Below are 24879 nucleotides of genomic sequence, written 5' to 3'. Positions count from 1 at the left end.
AAGGTTTACAAAAAAAATCAAGATATATCACAGCTACAGGTTTCCCACATACACTAGGCCAGTAATCTTGGCAAAGGAGGAAATTAGGCTAGTTTGACAGGATTTGTCCTTGACAAATCCATGTTGGCTACTACTTATAACCCTATTAGCCTCTGGGTGCTTACAAATTGATTAATAATTTGTTCCAGTACCTTTCCAGGTATTGAAGTCTGGCTGACTGGTCTATAATTCCCTGGGTTCTCTTTGTTCCCCCTTTTAAAGATAGATACTATGTTTGCTCTTCTTCAGTCCTCTGGGACCTCACCCATCCTCCATGAATTCTTGAAGATAATTGATAATGATTCTGAGATTGCTTCAGCTAAGTCCTTAATTATGCTAGGGTGATTTTCATCAGGTCCTGTTGCCATCAAAACAGCTAATTTATCTAAATATTCTTTAATCTGTTCTATATCTATTTTGACTTGTGTTACTTCCCCCCTTATTGTTAATATTAATTGTGTTAAGTATCTAGGAACCCTTAACCTTTTTAGTAAAGATTGAAGCAAAATAGGCATTAAATACCTTAGCCGTCTTGATGTCGTCCATTATTAGTTCTCCTTCCCTGATAAACAGAGAACCTACACTTTCCTTCATCTTTCTTTTGCTACTAATTATACAATCTCTTCTTCTTGGCTTTTATGTCCCTTTCTAGGTGTAACTCACTTTGTGCCTTAGCCTTTCTGATTCTGTCCCTGTATGTTTATGCTATTCTTTTGTACTCATTCTTAGCAATTTGTCCTTGTTTACACTTTTTATAGGATTCCGTTTTCATTTTCAGGTCATTAAAGAACTCCTGATGGAGCCATATCAGCCTCTTAACTAGCCTTCTTATCTTTCCTTCACCTTGGGATAGTTTGCTGTTGCGCCGTTAATACTGTCTCCTTAAGAAATTGCCAGATCTCCTGAATTCTTTTTTCCTAGATTTCCTTCCCATGTGACCTTACCTACCAGTTCTCTGAGTCCACTTTTTTGAAGTCCATTGTCCTTATTCTGCTGCTGTCATTCCTTCATTTCCTTAGAATCATGAAATCTAGGATTTCATGATCATTTTCACCCAAATTGCCTTCCACCTTCAGATTAGCAACCAATTCCTCTCTGTCAGTTAGCATCAAATCTAAAATGGCTATCTCCCTGGTTACTTCCTCCACCTTCTGAAACAAAAGGTGTTCCCACTACAGTCCAAGAACTAACTTACTGGACATTTTGTGTTTTGCTACATTACTTTTCCAACAGATTGTGTGTAGTCAAAGTCCCCCATTACTACCAGGTCTTGTGTTGTAGATATTTCTGTTATTTGTTCTAGAAATGTGTCATCCACCTCCTCCCCCTGATTTGGTTGTCTGAAGACCAGTACCATGATGTCAGTCCTGTTTTTCCTCTTTTATCTTCAACCCAGAGACTTTCAGCTGCTCTGCCTCTCACCTCCTTCTGAATCTCAGAACAAGTGTGTATATTCTTAATGTATAATGCAACACTTCCTTCCTTTTTCGCCGCCTGTCCTTGCTCAACAAACTATACCCCCCCATACAAATATTCCAATCATAAGATTTATCCCACCAAATGTCTGTGATGCCATTGAGTCATAATTTATCTTATGGACTAATACTTCCAGTTCTTCCTGTTTATTCCCCAGTTTCCTTGTATTTGTGTACAGACACCTAAGAAGTTGAGCAGATTCTCTCATTGTTATCCCTCTTGATGCTCCTATGTCCCTATTGTAATTTTCCTTTCCCCACCCAACATTTAGCCCTTTGTTAAGGTTATCTTTTTAATACCTACATGTGAGCTTTTGTTACTTCCCCACTTTGAACCTAGTTTAAAGCCCTCCTCACTAGGTTGGTGAATCAGTGTGTGAAGATGCACACGTTAGACCATCTCCCTCCAGCAGCTCTCCTTCCTGGAACAGTATCCCATGGTCAAGGAAGCCAAAGCCCTCCTGTCAACACCATTTGCTTAGCTATGCATTCATTTCCAGGATTCGCAGTGCCATTGGCTTCAATGGGACTACTCACATGCTTCAAGTTAAGTTTATGTGCTTTCCTGGATTGAGCCAAATTACTTGACTGCTTGTTGGATAAGCCCAAAAAGCGTAAGGTACATCAGTCCAATTGTGCAATACGTTGTTGTTTTAATGGAAATAGATCAGAGTTTGAGACTATTTAAGATTTTTACTTCTTTGTAGTACCCTGAGATTTCAGAAAGGGTGACCAACCTTTTTGTAAAGAACTTTTATGAGCCACTACCATAGCAGCCAGTTAAAGGAATTGTATGTATTACATAGCTTTGGAGAAAGCTGATCATTAGAATCAACAGCTGAGAAACAAGAACAAAACTTGTTGAAGAGGAAAAATTATTCCATAGAGGAGTGAAGGGAAATGAGCTAACATCTCAGAGAAATACTTTGTAATCCTGCAGCTGTGTCATTTCACCACCTAGCTGGCTCTTTCTAAACCTTTTCAATATATGTAACATTTACTATTACTAATTTTATACTGATAATTTTTAATGAAAATGATTTATAAAGGAAATTGTCAAATGAAACAGCTTCCGTAAACTGACCACGTCAAATGCAGTAAATACATGGCAGTAGTGGTGATTAGTCTTCAAGTCTTTAGTGATGTATGCAAACGTCGAGAGGTCTTCAGGGTCTTGTGCAGCACAGGAAATGTTGCGGATTTCATGTTCAGCAATTATATTCTGTTAAAAAAAGAACTAAGTATCACTATTTTTCAGTCAACACAGGAATTAAGTATAGATGTCCCTTATATAATAACTTTATTTGTTTTTAGCATTTTAAGGCTATAGTCATCCTCTGTACTAAAATATTTCAAAGGTACTTTGTCTTTTAATTCAAATATGATTAAAACACCACATGTTCAGCTTCTTACACAGACCACTGAATTCTGGCCCCTCCAACAGTATCCAAAGTATTATCTAACATCAATAGTGAATCCTACAGGAAACTGCAAAATCCTGGAGCTTTCCTCCAGTTCTGGGTCACTTTTCAAATGACAGCACTGTACAATTTACACAGTATCCTGTGGCAAAGAGGCATCTTTCATGGGACACAGCTGAGAGAATAGACTACTAATTTTCTATTTCTATGCCCATTGATGCTGCTGTTTCTGTTCTAACAATCAGTATCACTGCAGCCCACAGGTAGATGGGACAAGGTAGGACAGTGAAGGTGCATTCTCTGGATCTTTGCATGCACAGTTTGAAGAAATTCAATCTGACTCTTCCACCTCAAATAGAATGAACAATACTCATCAATGTATAAGCATGGAGCTGTTAAAGGGATTTCAGGGAAAGGATTACTTTGGAAAGATGTGGCAATATATCTCAATTTACTGCCAATGCCATCCTGCAAGAGGGATATAGAGAAATTAAACTGTACATGCAGAGGACTCTTATGTAATGGCCAAATTAAACTAAAGAATGGTACTGAGGCAAAGACAAGACATGTCTGCCTGATGTATGAAAAGACGACTTTGTCTAAAGCTTTGGAGAAAATGATGAATGTTTACCTGTGTAAAAACACTGTTGTATATTTACCTTGTTTAGGCCAGAGGACCCAGGAAGCCAAAGAGGAGGCTGAATTATGGTCATAGATTTAAGCCTCGATTTCAGCAAAGGCACATGCTCAAAGTGAGTCAATGAATAAGGATGGTTTTCACCATATGGATAAGTGCTTTCCTAAATCATAGCCTTATTCAATGTAGCTACTGCATTTCCACAAACACAGAATATTCCTGTCTGCAGGATGACATCGCTACTCGATCAAAATACTATAGTGCTGCTACACACTGTGTTTTGGCACTAAGCATACAGTATTATCATAACATATATGATGTCTAATGTCACAGTCAGTGAGATCTATGGCTAAATGTTGTGTCAGTAACATCTGTGCAAATTAAAAGCATTCTTTGAGCAGGTCTCTTTTTTTGAAGGGGAGATTATATGTAACTCGGTCACTTGAATAACTCCCCTGTCTTCTTCTAACCTGCCAAGATATACTTGAATACTTGGCAAGTTTTCTAAAGGCCTATTAATATCTAATTGAGGAAATAATGAGTGAATAAACTCTGGATAAAAGAGCAGCATTCCAACACTTTTTTATATTCAAATTATGCAAAAATCCAAAATAAGGAAATTGTAACTGAAGACACAAAATAATCCTCTTAATCTTCAACTGTTGTAGCATATTATTTGCTTTCTATTTCCGTATAATGTATTACTCATACAAAATGACAATAAACAATTATTATGCCTTAATGGACACCCATTTGTGAAAATCTTTATACTTAATTATATTTACTGTTCATTTGACTTTACGTTGCTTTAGGCAAAACACAATAATATGGTTTTCTTTATATTTCTTTTGTTCTCAGTTTGAGAACTGTTGGCCTAGACAAAGATTTTTATCAGAATTAAAATGATACTAAAAAGCAAGGTTTTAGCTTCCTACAAATAAAGCTGTAATACAGTACCATATGATCATGGTATGTTACCAATGTTGCATTAAAGATGAAAAGGGATTAATGCTCAAAAGATATTAGAACTATATGAAATATTTACCCCCAAATCAGGAGCCACATAATACTCATCTGGTTTCAAGTGTGATATATGCTTGAAAACAGGTTCAGCTCACTGAAAGTTTTGCTAACCCAGGGGTAGGCAACCTATGGCACGTGTGCCGAAGGTGGCACGCGAGCTGATTTTCAGTGGCACTCACACTGCTTCTTAAACATTTTAAAAACCTTATTTACTTTACATACAACAATAGTTTAGTTATATATTATAGACTTGTAGAAAGAGACCTTCTAAAAAACATTATAATGTATTACTGCTACGTGAAACTTTAAATTAGAGTGAATAAATGAAGATTCGGCACACCACTTCTGAAAGGTTGCCAACCCTTGTGCTAACCTTTGTAAAGCTCTTAAGTGACCATTGAGTAAACCTGCACCAGTTTGGAGCTTTGTGTTTTGAAACTAGCTGAAACTCATGAGAGTCTTTTGCAGCATTTTAACTTGAAATCTTGTGGTTTTTGGCATTTATCTATACTGAGATTTTTCCTTTGAAGGAAGGAAGGAAGGAAAGAAAGAAAGTCCATGAATTTCCATGGTCCAAAACAAACAGCTGAGTTTCACTCTATCTAGTGTTTGTACAAAGTCCTCTCACTCCATAAGGGGTTGCCTGCAATGACCTAGAGTTCCCTTGGGACACTGCCACAGCAGAACCGTACCCTTGCTGTGTAGGCATTGAAACCACTGAAACCATTATAAACCAGGCTGGAAGTACTAAATTATACCCCCAAAGGGGGCAAATTCTGTATATCTGGCCTGTGTGGACTTTTTAAGGGAGCCTGAGTTAAGGCGAAACTGAGGAGTGCCTCAGCAGAGCCACAGTTGGCCAGAAAGGGGCACTAAAGGACAGGCACAACCTATGACACTCTCTTAAAATGGTTGGAAGCTGGAAGACGATTATACCAGTCTCATACCTCTTGACCTTTGCTACGTTGGGTCTTGTATAAAAACCCACAATTTGAGTACACGTAAAGGGGGTGGGGAAAGCCCACATATGGGATATTTTGTGTTTTGAAAAGCAAGGAGCACATACTTTTCTGCATAATGTACTGCAATGGGAAAATAGGTTGGGGGATTTTGCCCAGGTGAGGAGGGGCATCCTGACAAACCCTTCTTGTGATGAGCTTCCCTTTGATAGGGGAAGACTGGACACAATTCCCTCCAGAACTGCCATCAGTGCTGTTCTATTTGTCCACAAGAGTGGGTTTCTGGAGAGTGAGAGAGGTACTCTGCCTGTTCAGCGTAGGAGAGAAAAGAAAAAAAAAAGGGGGCGGAGGGGGCTTGGAATCCAAGCCCGGATCCCCATGTAGCTTTTACTAGATAAGTTATCTAGCACAATGAGGAATAAAATCTGATGTCCAAAAATCACACATACCTTATTTGTTGCATCAATAAATTTGACTCCCTTGTAAGAAACTGATAGAACAATAGTAGGGACTTTCTTCATTTGCTCTGTAGACTTCTGAAATAAAAATGAGACAGCTGTTAGAACAGTTTGTTCTGCACTGGCAAGTGTACCCTGTTCAATTTTTTCTTCTTCTTTTTCTCCCGCTGCTAAAATATATGTGAATTAAAGTAAAACAAAACTTAATTTAAATATTTGTCCCTTTCTCTTGACTATGCTTTGGGCTTCTGAAACAGCTGCCAACACAGCCTACAACACAGATATTGATTTGCTAGAGTAAAGGAATGCAGTGGATACATCTGCACTTTAGTAAGGTGAAATACAAGTAGGGCCAAAACTCTACCATATAAAACTATCGTAGTATGGATTAGTAGTTGGTTGGTAAATAGGGTTCAGAGAGTACTCAGTGATTTATTTTTTGGACAGGGAAAACAAATTCAGCTGCAATCAAATATGGAGATAACACCAAAGTCAGAAAGAGTAAACAGTGAGAGAGATCCAAACTGCAAAGTAACCTAGACAGATTATTAGAGCATCTAAATAAGAAGAAATCCAATATTTATGGAGTGTCGTATACATAAAATCATACGTACAGATCTAAACTAAGGAATAGCTGCTGTATCTGGAAATAATGTGTTTCAGAAAAAAGTAGAGTTAACAGTAGATAGCAAAATAATCATGAGCTTGGAGCAGAGGGCCAATGATCCGATCTTCTAATCAGCTCCTGCTCCCTCAGGACTCAAACAGAATTATACATTTGTGACAACATGAAATTCAAAACCGAAGAGCCAACCAGATTCTGCAATTATGTCTGTTTCCATGAACAATGAGGATAACTGTCTCTGCTAATCAAGTTTCGTAGTTAACCCCTATATATATTTTGTGTGTGTGTGTGTGCGCGCGCGCGCGCATGGTTGCATCTCTCTTATTAATGGTGGTAGACTGAACAAGACAATCTATACTGGATAAAGATTCTTGTAACAGTACTGTTCAGGGACAGTACTTGGTCCTGCTAGTGAAGGCAGGGGACTGGACTCAATGACCTTTCAAGGTCCCTTCCAGTTCTATGAGACAGGTATATCTCCATATATGAAATAAGGGCTAAAACCATCCTTTTTTAAAAAGGAAAGCTTAAATAGAAATTTCAGAGAATATAGCAAAATCTGCATGAAGGTACTGATTCCATCTGTATTTCTCTTGAGCATGGAAAAAAAAGAATACTGATGCCAATGGAACATGTGTGTGAAAAAGATGTCAAATATGAGCTTCTTCATAAAATTCAGTGACAGTTCACAGAACACATGACAGTGAATTCATGAAAGCTTCTGTATATCCATCCATCAGAATAGCAAGCAATACACCCAGCCTACACTAAGTTCCAGACAAAATATTCATAAACATGACAACACAGATTTAATCATCTAGCAACCCAGCTTCTAACTTCCATCCTGTTCTTTCTACCCCTACAGCTAAATCCTTTGTTCTGAGACTCTGTCGCTTATCTTAATTTAACTGCCTCCTGCCTGGCCTTCCTAACAACACTATCCACTCTCTCCTAATCCATATAAAGCACACCCACTAAATTCATCTTCTTTGTCCATTGGTCCAATCACATCACCATCTCTTTTAGTCTCTCCACAAGACTCCCTTCCTCAAATACATCGAGTTCAAACTTTATGTCCTTGTCTTCGAAACACTGCATAGTTCTGCCCTTCCTATTTTTCCATCCTGGCTGTTTCAGTGTCACTCCTTTCCTCTCCATCCCCTTTAATCTGTCAGTGATGCCAGCTTTTACATGTCATTAGTCCACTTCATTAGTCCTTTGGCCTTTTTCCATACGGATATGGATGGAACACCCCCACTCAGATCTGGTCTGCAAGGCCACTATCTGCATTTAAATCCTCCCTGAAGAGCCAATTCTATGTAACACCTACATAACTAGCTGATCTGCATGTCAAGGTTGGGGATTGGTCCTGCTTTGAGCAGGAGGTTGGTCTAGATGACCTCCTGAGGTCCCTTCCAACCCTGATATTCTATGATTCTATGAAGGTTGAGAGGTAACAGGGGATAGATTATTTCTAAAGAAAATCAACAATAACAAAGAATGAACGTTATTTACTCTACAGTAACTGTGGTTCTTTGAGTTGATGTTGCCAGTGTGGAATCCACTGTAGGTGCCCGTGTGCCTCATGTGCACAAGATTGGATTCTTTTGAATACCAGCATTTGTCAGGGTTATGCATAGGCCCTGTGCAGCCTCATGTTCCAACAGGAAGGCATAAAGGGTGGAGTGGCCATGACCCTCTCTCAGTGCTCTTACAATCTGAAACCTGTGTTCACTGAGGATTCTGAAAGTGGGGATGAAGAGCAGATTATAGGATCCAGACTGACAAAATCTCAAAGAACCATTCTTTAGTAAATAATGATTCTTTCTGCTTTGAGGATAGCAGTGTAAATCCCATGATGGTGACTGGCAAGCAGTACTCTCTCTGGATGGTAGGAAGAGTAGTATCAGCTGCATTAGTCAAACAGAGATGGTAGTACCGCTCTCCTGAACTTGGCATCTGCCTTGGCCCTCTAGTCCAGGGCACAGCATTTGATGAATGTCAGTGGGTTACTCTATATTGCCACCTTGCAGCAGGAAAAAGGCACACAGATTGATTGGCTGATTCAGATGGAATTCTGATACCACCTTGAGGATGAGCCTTTGATGAGGTTTCAGCACCACCTTGTCCTATGAAATGTCCTAATAAGAGGGTGAGCCATAAGGATAGTCTTCAGAGTGAGATGAAGTAAGGAGCATCCTGAAAGCCTTGAGAGGATGATGCTGAGGTACTAGGTAGGAGCAGGTTCTTTTGACCAGTGGGTAAGTACGTAACAGGCCCATGATGAATTATGATAGCTCTGGGTGAAAGATGGAACATGACTGCACAGGTGGATGGCAAACAGATATTGCTACTAGTTGAACCTTAGTGGAGCTGAATGAAAGGCCAGACCGTTTCAGTTGCTGCAAACAGTCCAGGCGCTTTGGTATTGAAGCATGCAGAGGGGCCAAGCCACGCTGGCCCTGCATATCAAGAACCTCTTCCATTTTGACAAATAAGTCCCTCTGGTGAATATTTTCCTTGTCTATATCAGGATCTCTGGGACTTGCCTATAGCACTCCCTGTCCATGGTACTTAACCAGCCAACATCCAAGCTATCGGGTAAAGGGACTTTGCGTCTGGATGGACTATCTGACTGTGGTGCTCTGACATGAGAGTCAGGCAGTTTTGGAACTAAATCAAAGGGTGAATGGGCATCTTTAAGTCAGTCAGCCATTGGCCAGTAGGGAGAATGATGAGAATTACTGTGGGTTTGTTTTTTGATTTTGGAAGTCACCTGGGGATCAGAGAAGTTGGTGGAAAGGCAAATGGAGGCCTGGATTCCATTGCAGAAGAAAGGCATCTGGCAACGATCCCAGGTTCATGCCCCTCTGGAACAAAAATTCTGGCACTTGGTATTGTCTTTGATAGTGACCAGGTTTATCATGGGACCCTTCTCCCCCAATGGAATATTGGCTTTGATGGACCTCTGCAGGGATCACTCATGATTGGTCACAATTGTTTGCTCAGGAAGTCTGCCAGGTCATTGATGACTTCTGAGAGGTGAAGAGCCAACAGGGTTCTCCCATGTTGGTGACACCATGTCCAGGGTTTGATAGCTTCCAGGAAGAGGGGTGATGAGTGGGCATCGGCTTGGTTGTTTATGTAGGGCATCATGGAGATGTTGCCCATCAGGAGCTGCACTATGAAATTTTGGAGGACAGGTAGGAACATTATACTGGTTAGTCTGACAGCTCTGAGTTCCCGGGTGTTTATGTGAAGTCCTATGTCTCCTGGGGACTAGGTCACATTCATTTGTGGGTGGTCCAGGTGACATTACTCTGCCCCAGATGTTTCTGTGATCACAATCTTTGTTGGGAAGGTGGATGAGAACAGTACCACCTCCCACAGATTTTTGGGTTCCATCACCGCTATCAACTCTGTGAGGTAGCTACATGACGTAGTACTGAGACCTTCCTGTCACTGCAGTGTCTCAATGGAGAGTAAATGGAACTGAGTCAGAATTGTAGGGACTACAGGTGAAGTCCGGCAAGCAGTGTCAAACATGTACACTCTGACATATGGCCTAACACTTCAAGGCAAGTTTGTACCATGTAGTGGGGGTTGATTTTTATCTTAACGAGCAGTGACTGCAGTGACATAAACCTGTCTGTGGCAGGTACTCTCTCTCTCTCTCTCTCTCTCTCTGAAGTCGATCATAGTGCCTATCAGCTCTATCTGTAATGAGGTAAGAGATGATTTTTCATATTTCAGTCAGAGACTTAGCTGGCTGAACAGAGAGGTAGCATATTCTAGGCTCACTGCCACTTCCTGCTGGGACTTGCTTTACAGTCGTCCATGTAAGGGTAGACATGGATGCTCTGTCTCCTCAGGAATTCTGCTACTATCACTTGGCATTTTGTGAAGACTGTCAGTGCCATACAGGGTGCAAATGGCAGTATCTTGTACTGCTAGTGATTTGGTCCATCTTTGAATCTCAGATACTTCCTGTGAGCCCGGAAGATAGTTTTATGGAAGTATGTGTCATGTAACTCAAGAGCCACAAGACAGTTCTGAGTCTGCAGAGATGGTATGAAGAGGCAAGCATTACCATTCTGAATCTGATGCAGTGCATGTATTTGCTCATTATCCTTGGGTCTAGGATAGCACAAAGTCCCTCCCCCCACTTGAGCATAAGGAAATATCAGAAGTAAAAGCCTTCTCCCCTGTACTGCTTAAGTCCCTCTTCTATGGTTCCTAGAAGGAGCAACAAGGTCACTTCTTTTTGTAACAGTGAGATGGGTCCCTGAAGAGGGACAGGGATACGGTGTGGAAATGAACATGGTAGACATCATTGCCCACTGTTAACACCCATATGTCTCATGTAGTAGTGGATCAAACATGGTGGAAAGAGGTTAGGTGGCTTGCGATAGTAGTGGGAGGCTTTGGATCAGCTTCGATGTGGCTCTCAACACTGCTATCAAATCTGCTCCCTTTGTTTTGTCCTAAGGTGTGCCCTCTGAGAACCTGGATTTCTCTTGGACTGTGGATAGTACCAAGGACCCTGGATCTGGGTGGGTATAAAAATGTTCAAAGCCTTTTGAGATCGTCTGGTATTTCTTTTTTCCATCTGTTTTAGATTCATAGACTTAAGGTCAGAAGGGACCATTATGGTAATCTACTCTGATCTCCTGCACAACGCAGACCACAGAATCTCACCCACCCACTCCTGTAACAAACCCCTAACCTATATCCGAGTTATTGAAGTCTCAAATCGTGGTTTAAAGACCTCAAGGTGCAGAGAATCCTCCAGCAAGTGACCCGTGCCCTATGCTGCAGAGGAAGGCAAAAAACCTCCAGGGCCTCTGCCAATCTTCCCTGGAGGAAAATTCCTTCCTGACCCCAAATATGGCGATCAGATAAACCCTGAGCATGTGGGCAAGACTCACCAGCCAGCACCCAGGAAAGAATTCTCTGTAGCAACTCAGATCCCACCCCATCTAACATCCCATCACAGACCATTGGGCCTATTTACCTGCTAATAATCAAAGATCAATTAATTGCCAAAATTAGGCTATCCCATCATACCATCCCCTCCATAAACTTATCAAGCTTAGTCTTGAAGCCAGATATGTCTTTTGCCCCCACTACTCCACTTGGAAGGCTGTTCCAGAACTACCATCACCCATTAACCAATTTTCTATCATATCCATTTGCACATTACACAAACCACTTTGTAAATACACCTATTATACCCATTTTCTATAATCAGAAAAACACAAGCAAACACCCTTTCCTGCAGAGATTTATAGGACTTGTGATTTACAATAAGAAAATAACAGTGCAACAGCAGTGCAGAGGAGACAGTTCTAAAAAATTAATGTGGGACAAAGACTGGCTGGGGTTTGCCAGAGTTCCTTACCCAGCTGAAGTATGTCCTCGTTGATGGGGAGAACAATCCTAGCTGGATTTGTTGAGCTTAGAATACCAAAAAGCTTGTCAGCACTTGTCGACGTTTGTACTGGGAATCCTCCACTCTGTGCTGTTCCCAATTTTGTGGAAGATTTGGAGGCTTAATCCATGGAGTGATGTTTTTACAACCTCCTTGTGGGATGGTCCTGTGTGGTGGTTGAAACTATATTTATGCACTGTGTGGCTTTTTCTCTTTGCATCACGCTTCTGTGTCAGGGCACATGTGCTAGCTCTGGTGTTGAGGTTGCCGGTGCTGAGGTTCTCTGTGCTGGCTTTGATAGCGTCCTCTTTGTTGCCATCCCTTTTCTGACTGATTAGGGATATGGTTTCTGTTAGGGGAAACATTGACTGATGTTCACTCTTTTGACTTCACTTCAGTTTTCATTTCTTCTGAGTCTGAAGTGACTCACATAAATTACTTGAGCAGATGTCACAAGTCAACCATCCCTGGACTTGTGGGTTCTGGAAGAAAACTACCTGCATGCCAAGCTTTCCCCTGGCAAAGGCAGCACTGGCTATTCCCATCGATGAGGGGAGTCTGTCACAGGACGGGAAGGATTTGAACCTTGACAGCTTGGTGACTACCCTGTGGCTGGCAGTTGATGCAAAGCATCTCACCCTGCTGTAAAGGGTGTGTGTATCTCTTCTTTCTTGTACTTACACACATTTGACCACACACTTAGAGCACCCAATCAAGGACAAGGAAAAACAAAGGGTGAAGATAATTTTTTTTTCACCAGTTCAGTTTGAGAAATAGTGGGTCGGACACTCACTGGGTTTCATCTTGCTCCCAGGATGAACTCAGGGATGGTGATGACTGCTTCACCCTTTATGACCTCACATAGGAGCATGAGGAGTCACAGGGCACAAATGTGGCCCTAATGGACATTGTTTTTCAAAAGAATCCAATCTTATGCACACGAGACACTGATGCACCTACACTGGGATCCACACTAAAATACACTCAAAGAATGTTGTGTTATCAATCCTCAAGCTACCATGAGATGGTCATTTACCACTATGACCACTTGCATGTTCTCTACCGTTCATCTGTTCATCTTTTTTGAGGAGGGACTGTGCTTCCTTTATATTTGTACAGGACATAGCACAATGTGGACACACATGGAAACAAATTATGCATAAAAATAAAACAATAACTGTTTATTACAGTTAAACCCCGTTTAGTATTTATCAGTTAATATAATCATAGTTTCAATAATCTTTGAAAAGATCTGGAGACATCCGCTCAGATACAATAATCTACCATATTTTTCACACTTGTGTGGTATTTGAGAATCCCGTATCTTCTCAATGTTACATATTTGCCTCTTAGTATTCAATATTCTAGGACATCACTATAGAATTTGTATCAGACAATCCCCTTCACTGTCACATCACCAGCATCTGTTAGTCAATTACCTTGCACAGTTTAAGGTGTGTTGGTGTCCAACGTACTCTGTGAATAATTTTAAACATTATTTTCATTTGTGACTGTCCTGATGAATTTGAAATCTTTCCCCAATGGCTACTGTAGATCTGAACTCTCAGTTCTTTCTTCCACGTAACCTTTAAAGACTGAAGTGAATTACACCTCTACCCGGATATAACGCAACCTGATATAACACAAATTCGGATATAATGCGGTAAAGCAGTGCTTGGGGGGTGGGGGGCTGCGCACTCCGGCAGATCAAAGCAAGTTCGATATAATGAGGTTTCACCTATAATGCAGTAAGATTTTTTGGCTCCCGAGGACAGCGTTATATCGGGGTAGAGGTGTAATTGGAAAGCAACACTCCATTAGGGTAGAATATATTTTTGAGATGCATGTAAGGAAAGTCGCACAATAAATAGCCTAGAAAGGGCTTGGCAAACATGGATATATACTTAATAATGCAGTGTCCCAGCTGTTAATATCTTATAAATCCTCTAAATTTAATTTCTGCTATGTTATATCTATGTTATGTTCTACGCTTCCTGCGTGCAATGAAATATGGGACTGAGGCCTGAAAATCATCTTCTAGGAATCAGAAAATAGATTTCCACATTACTATAAATCCTGTCCTCAACCAATAAATCATTTCCTCCTATATTTTGATTTAGGCATTGACCCAGATAAACACCTGCTGTGAGAGTACGGGAAGTTGTTTACTTAGAAAATGAACTCTGTTCAAGTCCATTTCATTTGAGACTCACCTGGCCATTATACCCCTGAAAATCATCTTATTAATGATTGCTTGAGAGGCAGATGGGGTGTGTTGTATCTTATTTTATTTGTAATTAAAAAAAAAAGAAATGTATGCATAAACAAAACATATTTGGTGGCATCTATCTCCTTTCACCTCACTGTTCCTACACGGTAAGCTTTTCAAGAGAGGGACCATATATTTCTATTTGTTTGTACAGCAACTAGCAGAAGAGAATCTCAATCCAATCTGGGACCTTTGAGTGCTACTGTAATAAAAATACAAAGTAGGGCTGTCAAGCGATTAAAAAATTGGGATTAATCATATTGTTAAACAATAATAGAATATGTTTTTAAATATTTTTGGATGTTTTCTACATTGTCAAATTTATTCATTTCAATTACAACACAGAATACAAAGTGTACAGTGCTCATTTTATATTTATTTTTTATTACAAGTATTTGCACTCTAAAAACCAAAAGAAATAGCATTTTTCAATTAACCTAATACAAGTACTCTAGTGCAATCTCTTTATCATGAAAGTTGAACTTACAAATGTAGAATTATGTATAAAAGAAACTGCATTCAAAAATAAAACAATGTAAAACTTTAGAGCCTACAAGTCCAATTAGCTGTACTTCTTGTTCAGCCAATCGTTCAGACAAACAAGTTTGTTTACATTTACAGGACATAATGCTGCCTGCTTCTTATTTACAATGTCACCTGAAAGTGAGAACAGGCGTTTGCATGGCACTGTTGTAGCCGGCATTGCAATGTATTTACATGCTAGACATTCGTATACCCCTTTGTGCTTCTGCCACCATTCCAGAGGACATACGTCCATGCTGATGACGGGTTGTGCTCGATAACGATCCAAAGCCATGCAGACTGATGTGTGTTCATTTTCCTCATCTGAGTCAGATGCTACCAGCAGAAGGTTGATTTTCTTTTTTGGTGGTTCGGGTTCTGTAGTTTCCGCATCACAGTGTTGCTCTTTTAAGACTTCTGAAAGCATGCTCCACACCTCATCCGTCTCAGATTTTGGAAGGCACTTCAGATTCTTAAATCTTCGGTCGAGTGCTGTAGCTATCTTCAGAAATTTCACATTGGTATCTTCTTTGCATTTTATCAAATTTGCGCTGAAAGTGTTCTTAAAAAGAATAACGTGTGCTGGGTCATCATCCAAGACTGCTATAACATGAAATATATGGCAGAATGTGGGTAAAACAGAGCAGGAGACATACAATTCTCCCCCAAGAAGTTCAGTCACAAATCTAATTAAGGTTTTTTTTTCAAATGAGCATCATCAGCATGGAAGTATATCCTCTGAAATGATGACCGAAGCATGAAGACGCATATGAATCTTTAGCACATCTGGCATGTAAATATCTTGCGACACCAGCTACAACAGCGTCATGCGAACGCCTGTTCTCACTTTCAGGTGACATTGTAATTAAGAAGTGGGCAGCGTTATGTCCTGTTTATGTAAACAAACTTGTTTGTCTTAGCGATTGGCTGAACAAGAAGGACTGAGTGGACATTTAGGCGCTAAAGTTTTACATTGTTTTGTTTTTGAGTGCAGTTATTTAACAAAAAACCCTACATTTTTAAGTTGCACTTTCATGATAAAAAGTTTGCACTACAGTACTTGTCTGAGGTGAATTGAAAAATACTATTTCTTTTTCTTATTTTTACAGTGCAAATATTTGTAATAAAAAATAATATAAAGCGAGTACTGTACACGTTATATACTGTGTTGTAAATGTAATCGATATATTTGAGAATGGAGAAAAACATAAAAAATTAAATAAATTTCAATTGGTATTCTATCATTTAACAGTGCAATTAATCACTTAATTTTTTTAATCACGGTTTATTTTTTTTGAGTTAGTCATGTGAGTTAACTGCGATTAATTGACAGCCCTAATAAAAAGACTAATAATTTTATTATATTTTATCATTTGTTAACAACTTAATTAAATATACTGGCTAATATAAAATCATGTTAATTTCCAGATTTTTCCTCTATAACTAATAAAACTGAATGTTGCATATACTATTTAAAGAGATTACTCAATTATACCAAGCCATTAGCAACATAATAAATACATAAATTGGGAGTACAAGTTTATGAGTTTGTAAAATCTTAAAAGTTTAATCCAGGCTTTCCATTTTCCCAAATGAATCTGCTAATTATGGCCTGTATTTGCTTTCAATAGCTATCTGAAGATATAGGTGGAGATTACTAAATATGTAATTAAACCATAGAGTCAATACCATTTTCTGAAAAAGTCTAAACGTGACTCTACATTATTAGTGGCAATTTGTTCCACTTCCCTCCCTCCCCCCAAAAGCTTAGTGTTTCAGTACAGGAATCACACTATTCCTTATTTTACCCACAAGTGCCTTACTTACAATTATTCTGGGGATTACATATCCTTACTGACTTTCTGAGTGGTCCACTGGGACAATGTTGTTTGCGTGAGAGAGAAAAGAGTAACAAACATTCACTTTTTGTTCAACTAGTGTTGTAGCCAGGCAATTTTGAAAGTACTTCATACATTCTATCAAATTAGTCAGCTTCTCTGGTTCCATGAGTTTTTACAAAATCACCTATATTCTTATTGGATATAATACTAATGTAATTTCTTTGGATAAGGTATTTGCTCTAATGGCCATGGCAAAAAGGTCCAAGGCCATAACAAACAAAAGAGGATACTAAAAGCATCCTTGCCTTACATCTATTGATATCTCAAATGGTGAGAAACTGTGCCCCAGTCTTGCAGTCAGACTCACAGGCAGATTCCTTGAGTCCATGTGGATCCAATTTGACGATCGGGATCAACATTAGTACACAGAATAGAAGCTGTTGGATTTAGCTAAAACAAATGCATACTATTAACCAAAAATTATGCTTTTTGAGATTAGCAAACAAATTCCTCTCCACCCTGTCAAATGCCTTCTCCACATCCAGCATCATGATGACAGTGTAGTGTGAATCTTTCATGTGCCACATTAGCTAGAAGAGACCTCATTAGTTGGTATTCAGAATTCATTCTTTTATAAACCACTTCAGAAATTATGTCCTAATCTTGGTGCCAGGATCCTCCATTAAGCCCGTAAGCACTCTTGCAATACTTTAAACACAACATTAATGAATTATATTGGATAGTACTTTGCACATCGCTACCTTGTTTCGGTATTAATGACATTACTACTTTAGTCAGATATATCAAGAAAAGTTGATTATTGTCAGCTTCCTTAAATATTCCCAAGACTCGGGTCGGCTAATCATTGTAGATCTTGCAAAATTCTGAATAGCATCACCCAGAATTTTCCCAGGGCTCAACAAGTATACAGCTGTCAACGTTTCCTCCTACCTTACAAGCTTTTCTAGAGATTCTGGCTCATCTTCAGCAATAAAAGCCATATCAAACCCCTCTAAAAATGTGAGTAAGCTACAGTCACCATTTATTTCTGATTCATAAAGTTTTTTAAAAAAAATAAAGAATACAAAAACTCTCTAGTTAATACCTGACAAACTACGTACAAATCTGCCATCTGATGTGATAATGATAGGTATTATTCATTGTGCTTGATGAACATTGACTTGTGCTGCTAACAATTTTCCCGCGCATTCTTCATATTCATATTTTTTGTTTTAGCCCGAACAAAACACCATTCAGCCTCCGGTTGAGATCATATTTTGCACAAGGCAGTTTAATCACCCGGAGCTAAATACTTTTTATAGGCATCTGACAAATGCTGCCCTTTTGCCTCAAGTTGTCAAGTATGATTTTTTTAATCAATTTTGTTTATCTTACCCCTCTGAGATGCAAACACAGCTCTAATATGTGAGTTTCATGCTGTAGCAGATGAAATTACAGAACCCACATTTTAGGCAATTACATTACTTAAATCCCATATGGGAGTAGGGGAGAGTGGCAGGGGTACTTAGGAAATACTTTGCTAAGACTTTTTAGCATGCAGCATTCTCCCTCCCTCCGCATGCCCTGCCAGCTCCAATGGCTGGCACATGTAGGGGAGAGGAAATGATCTCTTTATCTCACTTTTGTTTGGGGGGGGGGAAAGGAATGACTGAGCCCAAGAGGCCACAATCTCCATCCAAATTCTCCTCTTTACATGGCAAGGAGGAAAAGATTTGGGCCTTGACAGGCTGCCCCTGTCTATTCCATTTCTCCATTTCATATAAGGTACATCAGCTGAGAAAGGCCACCTTCTGCTTATCCTTATCACTGAAGATGGAAGGACTGAGCTGTGTAACACTTCCAACTCTAGTATTTAAATCCCAATTCAGCAAAGCATTTAAGCACACACTTTGCTGAATCGGGACCCTAGAACCTTGATTCTTCATAGCCCCACACCCAGAAAAGTCTTCCTATTGTCTAGAGAGGTCCTGGGATCCAAAGAATATATCCTCTCATATAAATCCTCAAATGCCCCTATAGATCTGATTGTTTAGAATCTGAATGATTTGACTGTGCAACTTTAGGGTTTAATTACTGGCAGCGTAGCGCCCTTACTTATGTGCTCACAGAATTGGTAGCAAGTATAACATAGTGCCCTCTTGGCACAGTCAATATTCAAGGGATTCAGATATGTGGACACCAGTGTGAGCCTAGAGTAGAAACAGAACTCTGCTCAGCTCCAGATAGGAGACTTCTTTTTCAAAGGCAAAGGCATTCTGTTCTGTCTTCCTGTTCCTACAGAGATTTTAAGCAAAGGCAATAAATCTAAAAGAACAGCTTTTACTATCTCCCGGTTCATGCTGAGAGGGATGAAAGTCCTTAAATTCTTGGATGTATCTCTCAATATAGTTAATAAAAGCATCTTGGGCCAGGACAGAAAAATTTAATCTCGAAATACCAAAGGTCACCTTATAGCAGGTGTGGAAAGAAGAGAAGGAGAGTGTGCTACGGTCTGCAGAAGGAGGGAGAGATGTTGTAAGAGAAGTCATCTGAAATTGAACATGCAGACATAAAAAATAAATCCAGTCCAATCAAATTATGTGGATGGGAGAAAAAAAGTAATCCATCTCATGGGTGCAGTTCTTGCCAAATGTCCATAATTCTGGATGAATGCAAGAGCAGCGATAAGCTCCCAGAAGCAAGCAATCCAAAATTAGGGTGGCAGTGCCATGTTGAAATCACTTTCAGAAGCCTCGGAAGCGTTTTTTCCCAACAAATTCATCACCTGATTTACTAGGATGTAAAACCTGAAAAGTACAATGGGTGACCAAAACAGAGGTCCCTATTAAAACAGTGGTTCTGATCTTTTCTATACTGCAACCCCATGTTACAACATACACAAGAGAGTGGTTGCCACTCCCTTGGATCTGGTGCTTGCGACCCCCAGGTTCAGAACTAGAAACACAAACAACTACAAAGTGTACTGTAGGGAATAATCCAGCATGGGCAGGGGATAAATCAGATCTCATACTAAGTAGGTTATGTCCATTCCTAATTTTCCTGATTCTATGAAGGGTTAAGGAAGACTAAGACACTTTTCCTCCTGATGGGTTTTTTTTCCAAACTTTTGCATCTACTGATGGGAAGGTAACATTCCTCCAGGGAACATCAAAATTGCTTATTCTGTTATAAGGCCAAAGGTAAGCATCACAAGCCACACTAAGGAAAATTCCAGGCACCTAATTTTCACAGATCCTTTTCCGAAAGCAAGACTTGCCAGACTCCATAAAGAGACCAACAGTTCATTTACAGCATAAACTTAAGTATGTTACAGGCTGTTCAAGAAGGACAGGCAGGGCAGAAAAGGTGGGGGAGTTGCAGTGCATGTAAGAGAGCAGTATGACTGCTCAGAGCTCCAGTATGAAACTGCAGAAAAACCTGAAAGTCTCTGGATTAAGTTTAGAAGTGTGAGCAACAAGGGTGATGTTGTGGTGGGAGTCTGCTATAGATCACCAGACCAGGGGATGAGGTGGATGAGGCTTTCTTCAGGCACCTAACAGAAGTTACTAGATCACAGGCCCTGGTTCTCATGGGGGACTTCAATCATCATGATATCTGCTGGGAGAGCAATAAAGCAGTGCAAGACAATTCAGGAAGTTTTTGGAAAGTGTAGGAGACAATTTCCCGGTGCAAATGCTGGAGGAACCAACTAGGGGGCAGAGCTCTTCTTGACCTGCTGCTCACAAACAGGGAAGAATTAGTAGGGGAAGCAAAAGTGGATGGGAACTTGGGAGGCAGTGACCATGAGATGGTCGAGCTCAGGATCCTGACACAAGGAAGACAGGAGAGCAGCAGAATACGGACCCTGGACTTCAGAAAAGCAGACTGACTCCCTCAGGGAACTGATGGGTAGGATCCACTGGGAGAATAACATGAGGGGGAAAGGAGTCCAGGAGAGCTGGCTGCATTTTAAAGAATCCTTATTGAGGTTACAGGAACAAACTATCCCAACATGTAGAAAGAATAGTAAATATGGCAGGCGACCAGCTTGGCTTAACAGTGTAATCCTTGCTGATCTTAAACACAAAAAAGAAGCTTACAAGAAGTGGAAGATTGGACAAATGACCAGGGAGGAGTATAAAAATATTCCTCAGGCATGCAGGAGTAAAATCAGAAAGGCCAAATCATACTTGGAGTTGCAGCTAGCAAAGGATGTTAAAAGTAACAAAAAGGGTTTCTACAGGTATGTTAGCAACAAGAAGAAAGTCAAGGAAACAAGTGGGCCCCTTGCTGAATGAGGGAGAGAACCTAGTGACAGAGGATGTGGAAAAAGCTAATGTACTCAATGATTTTTTTGCCTCTGTCTTCATGAACAAGGTCAGCTCCCAGACTACTGCACTGGGTAGCATAGTATGGGGAAGAGGTGACCAGCCCTCTGTGGAGAAAGAAGTGGTTCAGGACTATTTAGAAAAGCTAGATGAGCACAAGTCCATGGAGCTGGATACACTGCATCCGAGGGTGCTAAAGGAGTTGGTGGATGTAATTGCAGGACCATTGGCCATTATCTTTGAAAACTCATGGCGATTGGGGGAGGTCCTGGATGACTGGAAAAAGGCTAATGTAGTGCCCATCTTTAAAAAGAAGGGAAGGAGGAGGATCCGGGGAACTACAGGCCAGTCAGCCACACCTCAGTCCCTGGAAAAATCATGGAGCAGGTCCTCAAGGAATCAATTTTGAAGCACTTAGAGGAGAGGAGTGGTCAAGGCTGGGCTGGAGCCGCGGCCATGCCATAGTAGGGGCTGGCAGCTGGGGCTGGAGCTGGGTGTGGAGCTGGGGCTGCAACTAGAGGTAGAATGGGGCTGGGTGGTACTCCCTCCCCGCCTCCTGTGGGGACTGACCCACAGTTTGGGAACCACCTTGCTACACACCGAGGGAGAAATTTTTGAATGCCAGATACTAATTTCCTTCATTAAAAGATTTTTAGATCAATGATTTTTTTTGTCATTTACTTCAATAGGAATAGGAGAAAGCCCAAAGAGTAAGAAGCACGAGTAGGTGAAATCCTAAACAAGAAAGATTCTATTTTCATGCGAATAGTCCTTGCAATGAAAAATAAGACCATGAGCAGAATTTTGTCTAAATAAAATGTTTTTAAAAGATTTTAATTTTGAAAAGCAACAGAATAGTATTTAATTGTATCATGTTCGATATACCTTACCAATAAAACTATGTTACTGTCAGGGAAAATCTAAAATTCCTATTCAACTGATTTTCATAAGATTCATCTTCAAGGAATGTAATTTAAATCTGAATCAAAGTGATGGCACATTTTAAACACTTATAAATTGACCATAGCATATTTATAATGATTTTAATGTTGTTCTGAGTTGTCAAATATAATAAATTTATTGAGGATGTCATATATTACTGAGGTGTCAAACTCTGCCCTCAGATCTGTATATGCATATTTCTGAAAAACAAAGTTAATACTGAGTTTGACGGGCTTAAAACCTAAATTTCCCTTTCTCTAGCCCCCACAATCACAAATGTGTGATTGTGGGTCCTTCAAAAAAGAGTGAGTTTCCACCAAGAGGGGGAGTTTCCAATGCGAGTAAGGATTATTAGTATGCAGTCAGCTGAAAAAACACAGATCTTCAGGCATTTATAAAGCATAAATTACTGTCAGCCCTTAGCTAGACTAACTTGTGTGAAAGCCTGTGTACTGTAGATATGTAACCAATAAGGAAATGGTTGTCTGACTGCATGAGTTTTACACATTTTCTAGCTCCACAGCAGATACAAATGCTAAATCTAGCACTGAAAAGGCATCATGCATGACACCTCTAAGATCCATAAACCAATGAATGGATTATACTCATCCATGAACGTAATTATTCATCTGCAATAGATTACACTATAATTATATTCTTCATTTTTCTTAACCACTCCAAACTACCATGTGTATGAGAACACAGTTGATTGTAATGTGCACATAATAAACTATGTTACAATTGGATAGATATTGTATAGCTAGGCTGTCTACATTTTGTGTTTCTAATAGTATTATGCCTGTCAGATCTAAATCGGGCTTCCTAATAATTTCTTTAAGCAGCTAGAATGAGGCACAAAGTCAACACAAAAACTTGCTCTTGATAGTTTGCAAATATCTGCCATTTTTTCCTGTAAAAGGGTAGAAAAGAATTTATCTCCATAGGCCTGATCTTGCAAAAATTTAAATATGTGAGTAGTTTCATTAACAGAATAGGACTGTTAATGAAAGTAAAGTTACTCAAATGTTTAAGTGATTGCAGGACTGTGCTCTATATTACAAAATAATGACTTTGTAACATGCTAATAAATTATTCACTAGTATATATATTTTCATTTAGTAAATTATATTTATATCACTGTGCACGAGCCATAACATTAATGAAATAAAAAAGATTTATTCTCACTAACGTGCATGCTTAAACGTATGAAAAGTACTTTGAAATATTTTCAAAGAATTAATAGCAAACATGGCACATAAAGCAAATATATACATACAAATCTTTTAGCCTTAGTGTGATAATTGAAATTTACATAAAACATCTATTACTTAAAATCAAGATCAAGGGCAGAATGGACTTTCTGTTGAATACCAAAGTAATATCAAAGATGGATAATGTAGCATTATAAAGTGGTAACTTTAGTTCACTCAACAGTATCTACTATTTCAATTATTAGACATGAAAATATACATGTATTGACTTACCCTCATCTTTGCACAGGCATCCTGTGTTGACTCTGTGCCTCTAAGCTCTTTTACCAGCATAGAACCTAAATACTAAAATAAGAATACATTCAATTTTCTGTAGTTAAAATCCAGAGCAAAGATAAATCTACAATAGACTGCTAAAAAGCTGAGGAAACCAGAATAGTAGTAGGTAGCCTAAATATTACATGATTTAGATTTTTTTTACTATATACTTTTGATATACTGGAATTTCAAATGGAGGTTGTTACTACATATTCTGTATGAAACAGGAACATTTACTAACAAATAAATTTAGAGGGAGAACTTATAAGTGGTACCAGCAAGTAGTCCCTCAAATTAAACAGAAAGCACTACAGAGTGCCATCTTAAAAAATTGCATCTGATTGCAAAACGAAGCTTCTTTTAAAGCAGCCATCTGCAAAAATCACATCACTGTATATAATTATAGGGTTGCAGAAGACAGTAAAGCTAAGCTACGTGCAGCTGATGTGAGCCAATAGATATGCACAGATAGTTAAAATATACTGTTTCTAGGCCTACAGTCAGAGTCTCTTTAAAGACTTTAGTTCACACCTGTGTGCCACAGATATACTGACCGGAAAAAGGCAAAAATGTCCACACATTTCAGGATAGATAGTAGTGGAGCACAGTACAGTACTGAGGACCATTACCTGCTGCATTACAGCTAAGATAGAAAGGTAAGCAAGCCTGATGCAACTGCATAAATATAGTGTAGCCTAGTTTTATTCAATTAAGTATGGTAGGTTATAAAATAAATTGAAATTGAAGCATTTAAGCTAAACATCTGTGATTCTATCTAAGTCTTGGATCAAGTCCCAGCTAGGGCCTGATTCTGCTCCAGTGATGTGAATGGGGGTTTTGTTATTGACTTCAGTGGAAGCAAGATTGGGCCCTTAGGGAAAAACATTCATATTGGAACAACCTTTGATCTAAGAACATTTAAACTAAAGCATATAGTCTTAGGGTTTGCTTACACTGCAATTGGTACAGTTGTGTTGTACTGCTTCAGTGTAGACACTTGCTACAGCAATGGCAGGAGTTATCCCATCGCTGTATTTAATCCACCTTTCCGAGAGGCAGTAGCTAGGTTGACGGAAGAATTCTTCCATCGACCTAGCGTTGGCTATACTGGGGGTTAGGCTGGTATAGCTATGTCTCTCAGGAACATGGATTTCTCACACCCCAATGTAAATTTTCAATGTAGACCAGCCCTCAGCTAATGTCTTTCTGTGCTCCCTTTGCTGTTATAGGCCAGCTCAAGACCATAAACTTACATCAATATTGGAAAAATCCACACCCCTGAGAAACGCAGTTATCCTGAGCTAACCCCCTGTGTAGACTGGCTTCTCCAGTCGACATAGTTATCGCTTCTCGCACAGGTGGATTAACTGTGTCGGCAGG

At 39.6% G+C, this 24879-nt stretch overlaps 1 protein-coding gene across 6 annotated transcripts in view; it reads right to left on the bottom strand.

The window, feature by feature from the left end:
- The window catches only part of ANKS1B (ankyrin repeat and sterile alpha motif domain containing 1B), a 753186-nt gene that overhangs the window by 23315 nt on the left and 704992 nt on the right, over nt 1-24879 (bottom strand). For all 6 annotated transcript variants that reach the window (XM_039494857.1, XM_039494866.1, XM_039494872.1 and 3 more), the window contains 3 exons: nt 23455-23526; nt 6004-6090; nt 2599-2736 (listed from right to left, as the gene is read on the bottom strand). In XM_039494857.1, the coding sequence (XP_039350791.1) occupies nt 2599-2736; nt 6004-6090; nt 23455-23526 (297 nt within the window). The remainder of the gene's footprint in view (nt 1-2598; nt 2737-6003; nt 6091-23454; nt 23527-24879) is intronic.

Source organism: Mauremys reevesii, linkage group 1 (genome assembly GCF_016161935.1).
Source record: "Mauremys reevesii isolate NIE-2019 linkage group 1, ASM1616193v1, whole genome shotgun sequence".
Taxonomy (NCBI): Eukaryota; Metazoa; Chordata; order Testudines; family Geoemydidae; genus Mauremys; species Mauremys reevesii.
This window is presented reverse-complemented; position numbering and strand designations above follow the sequence as displayed.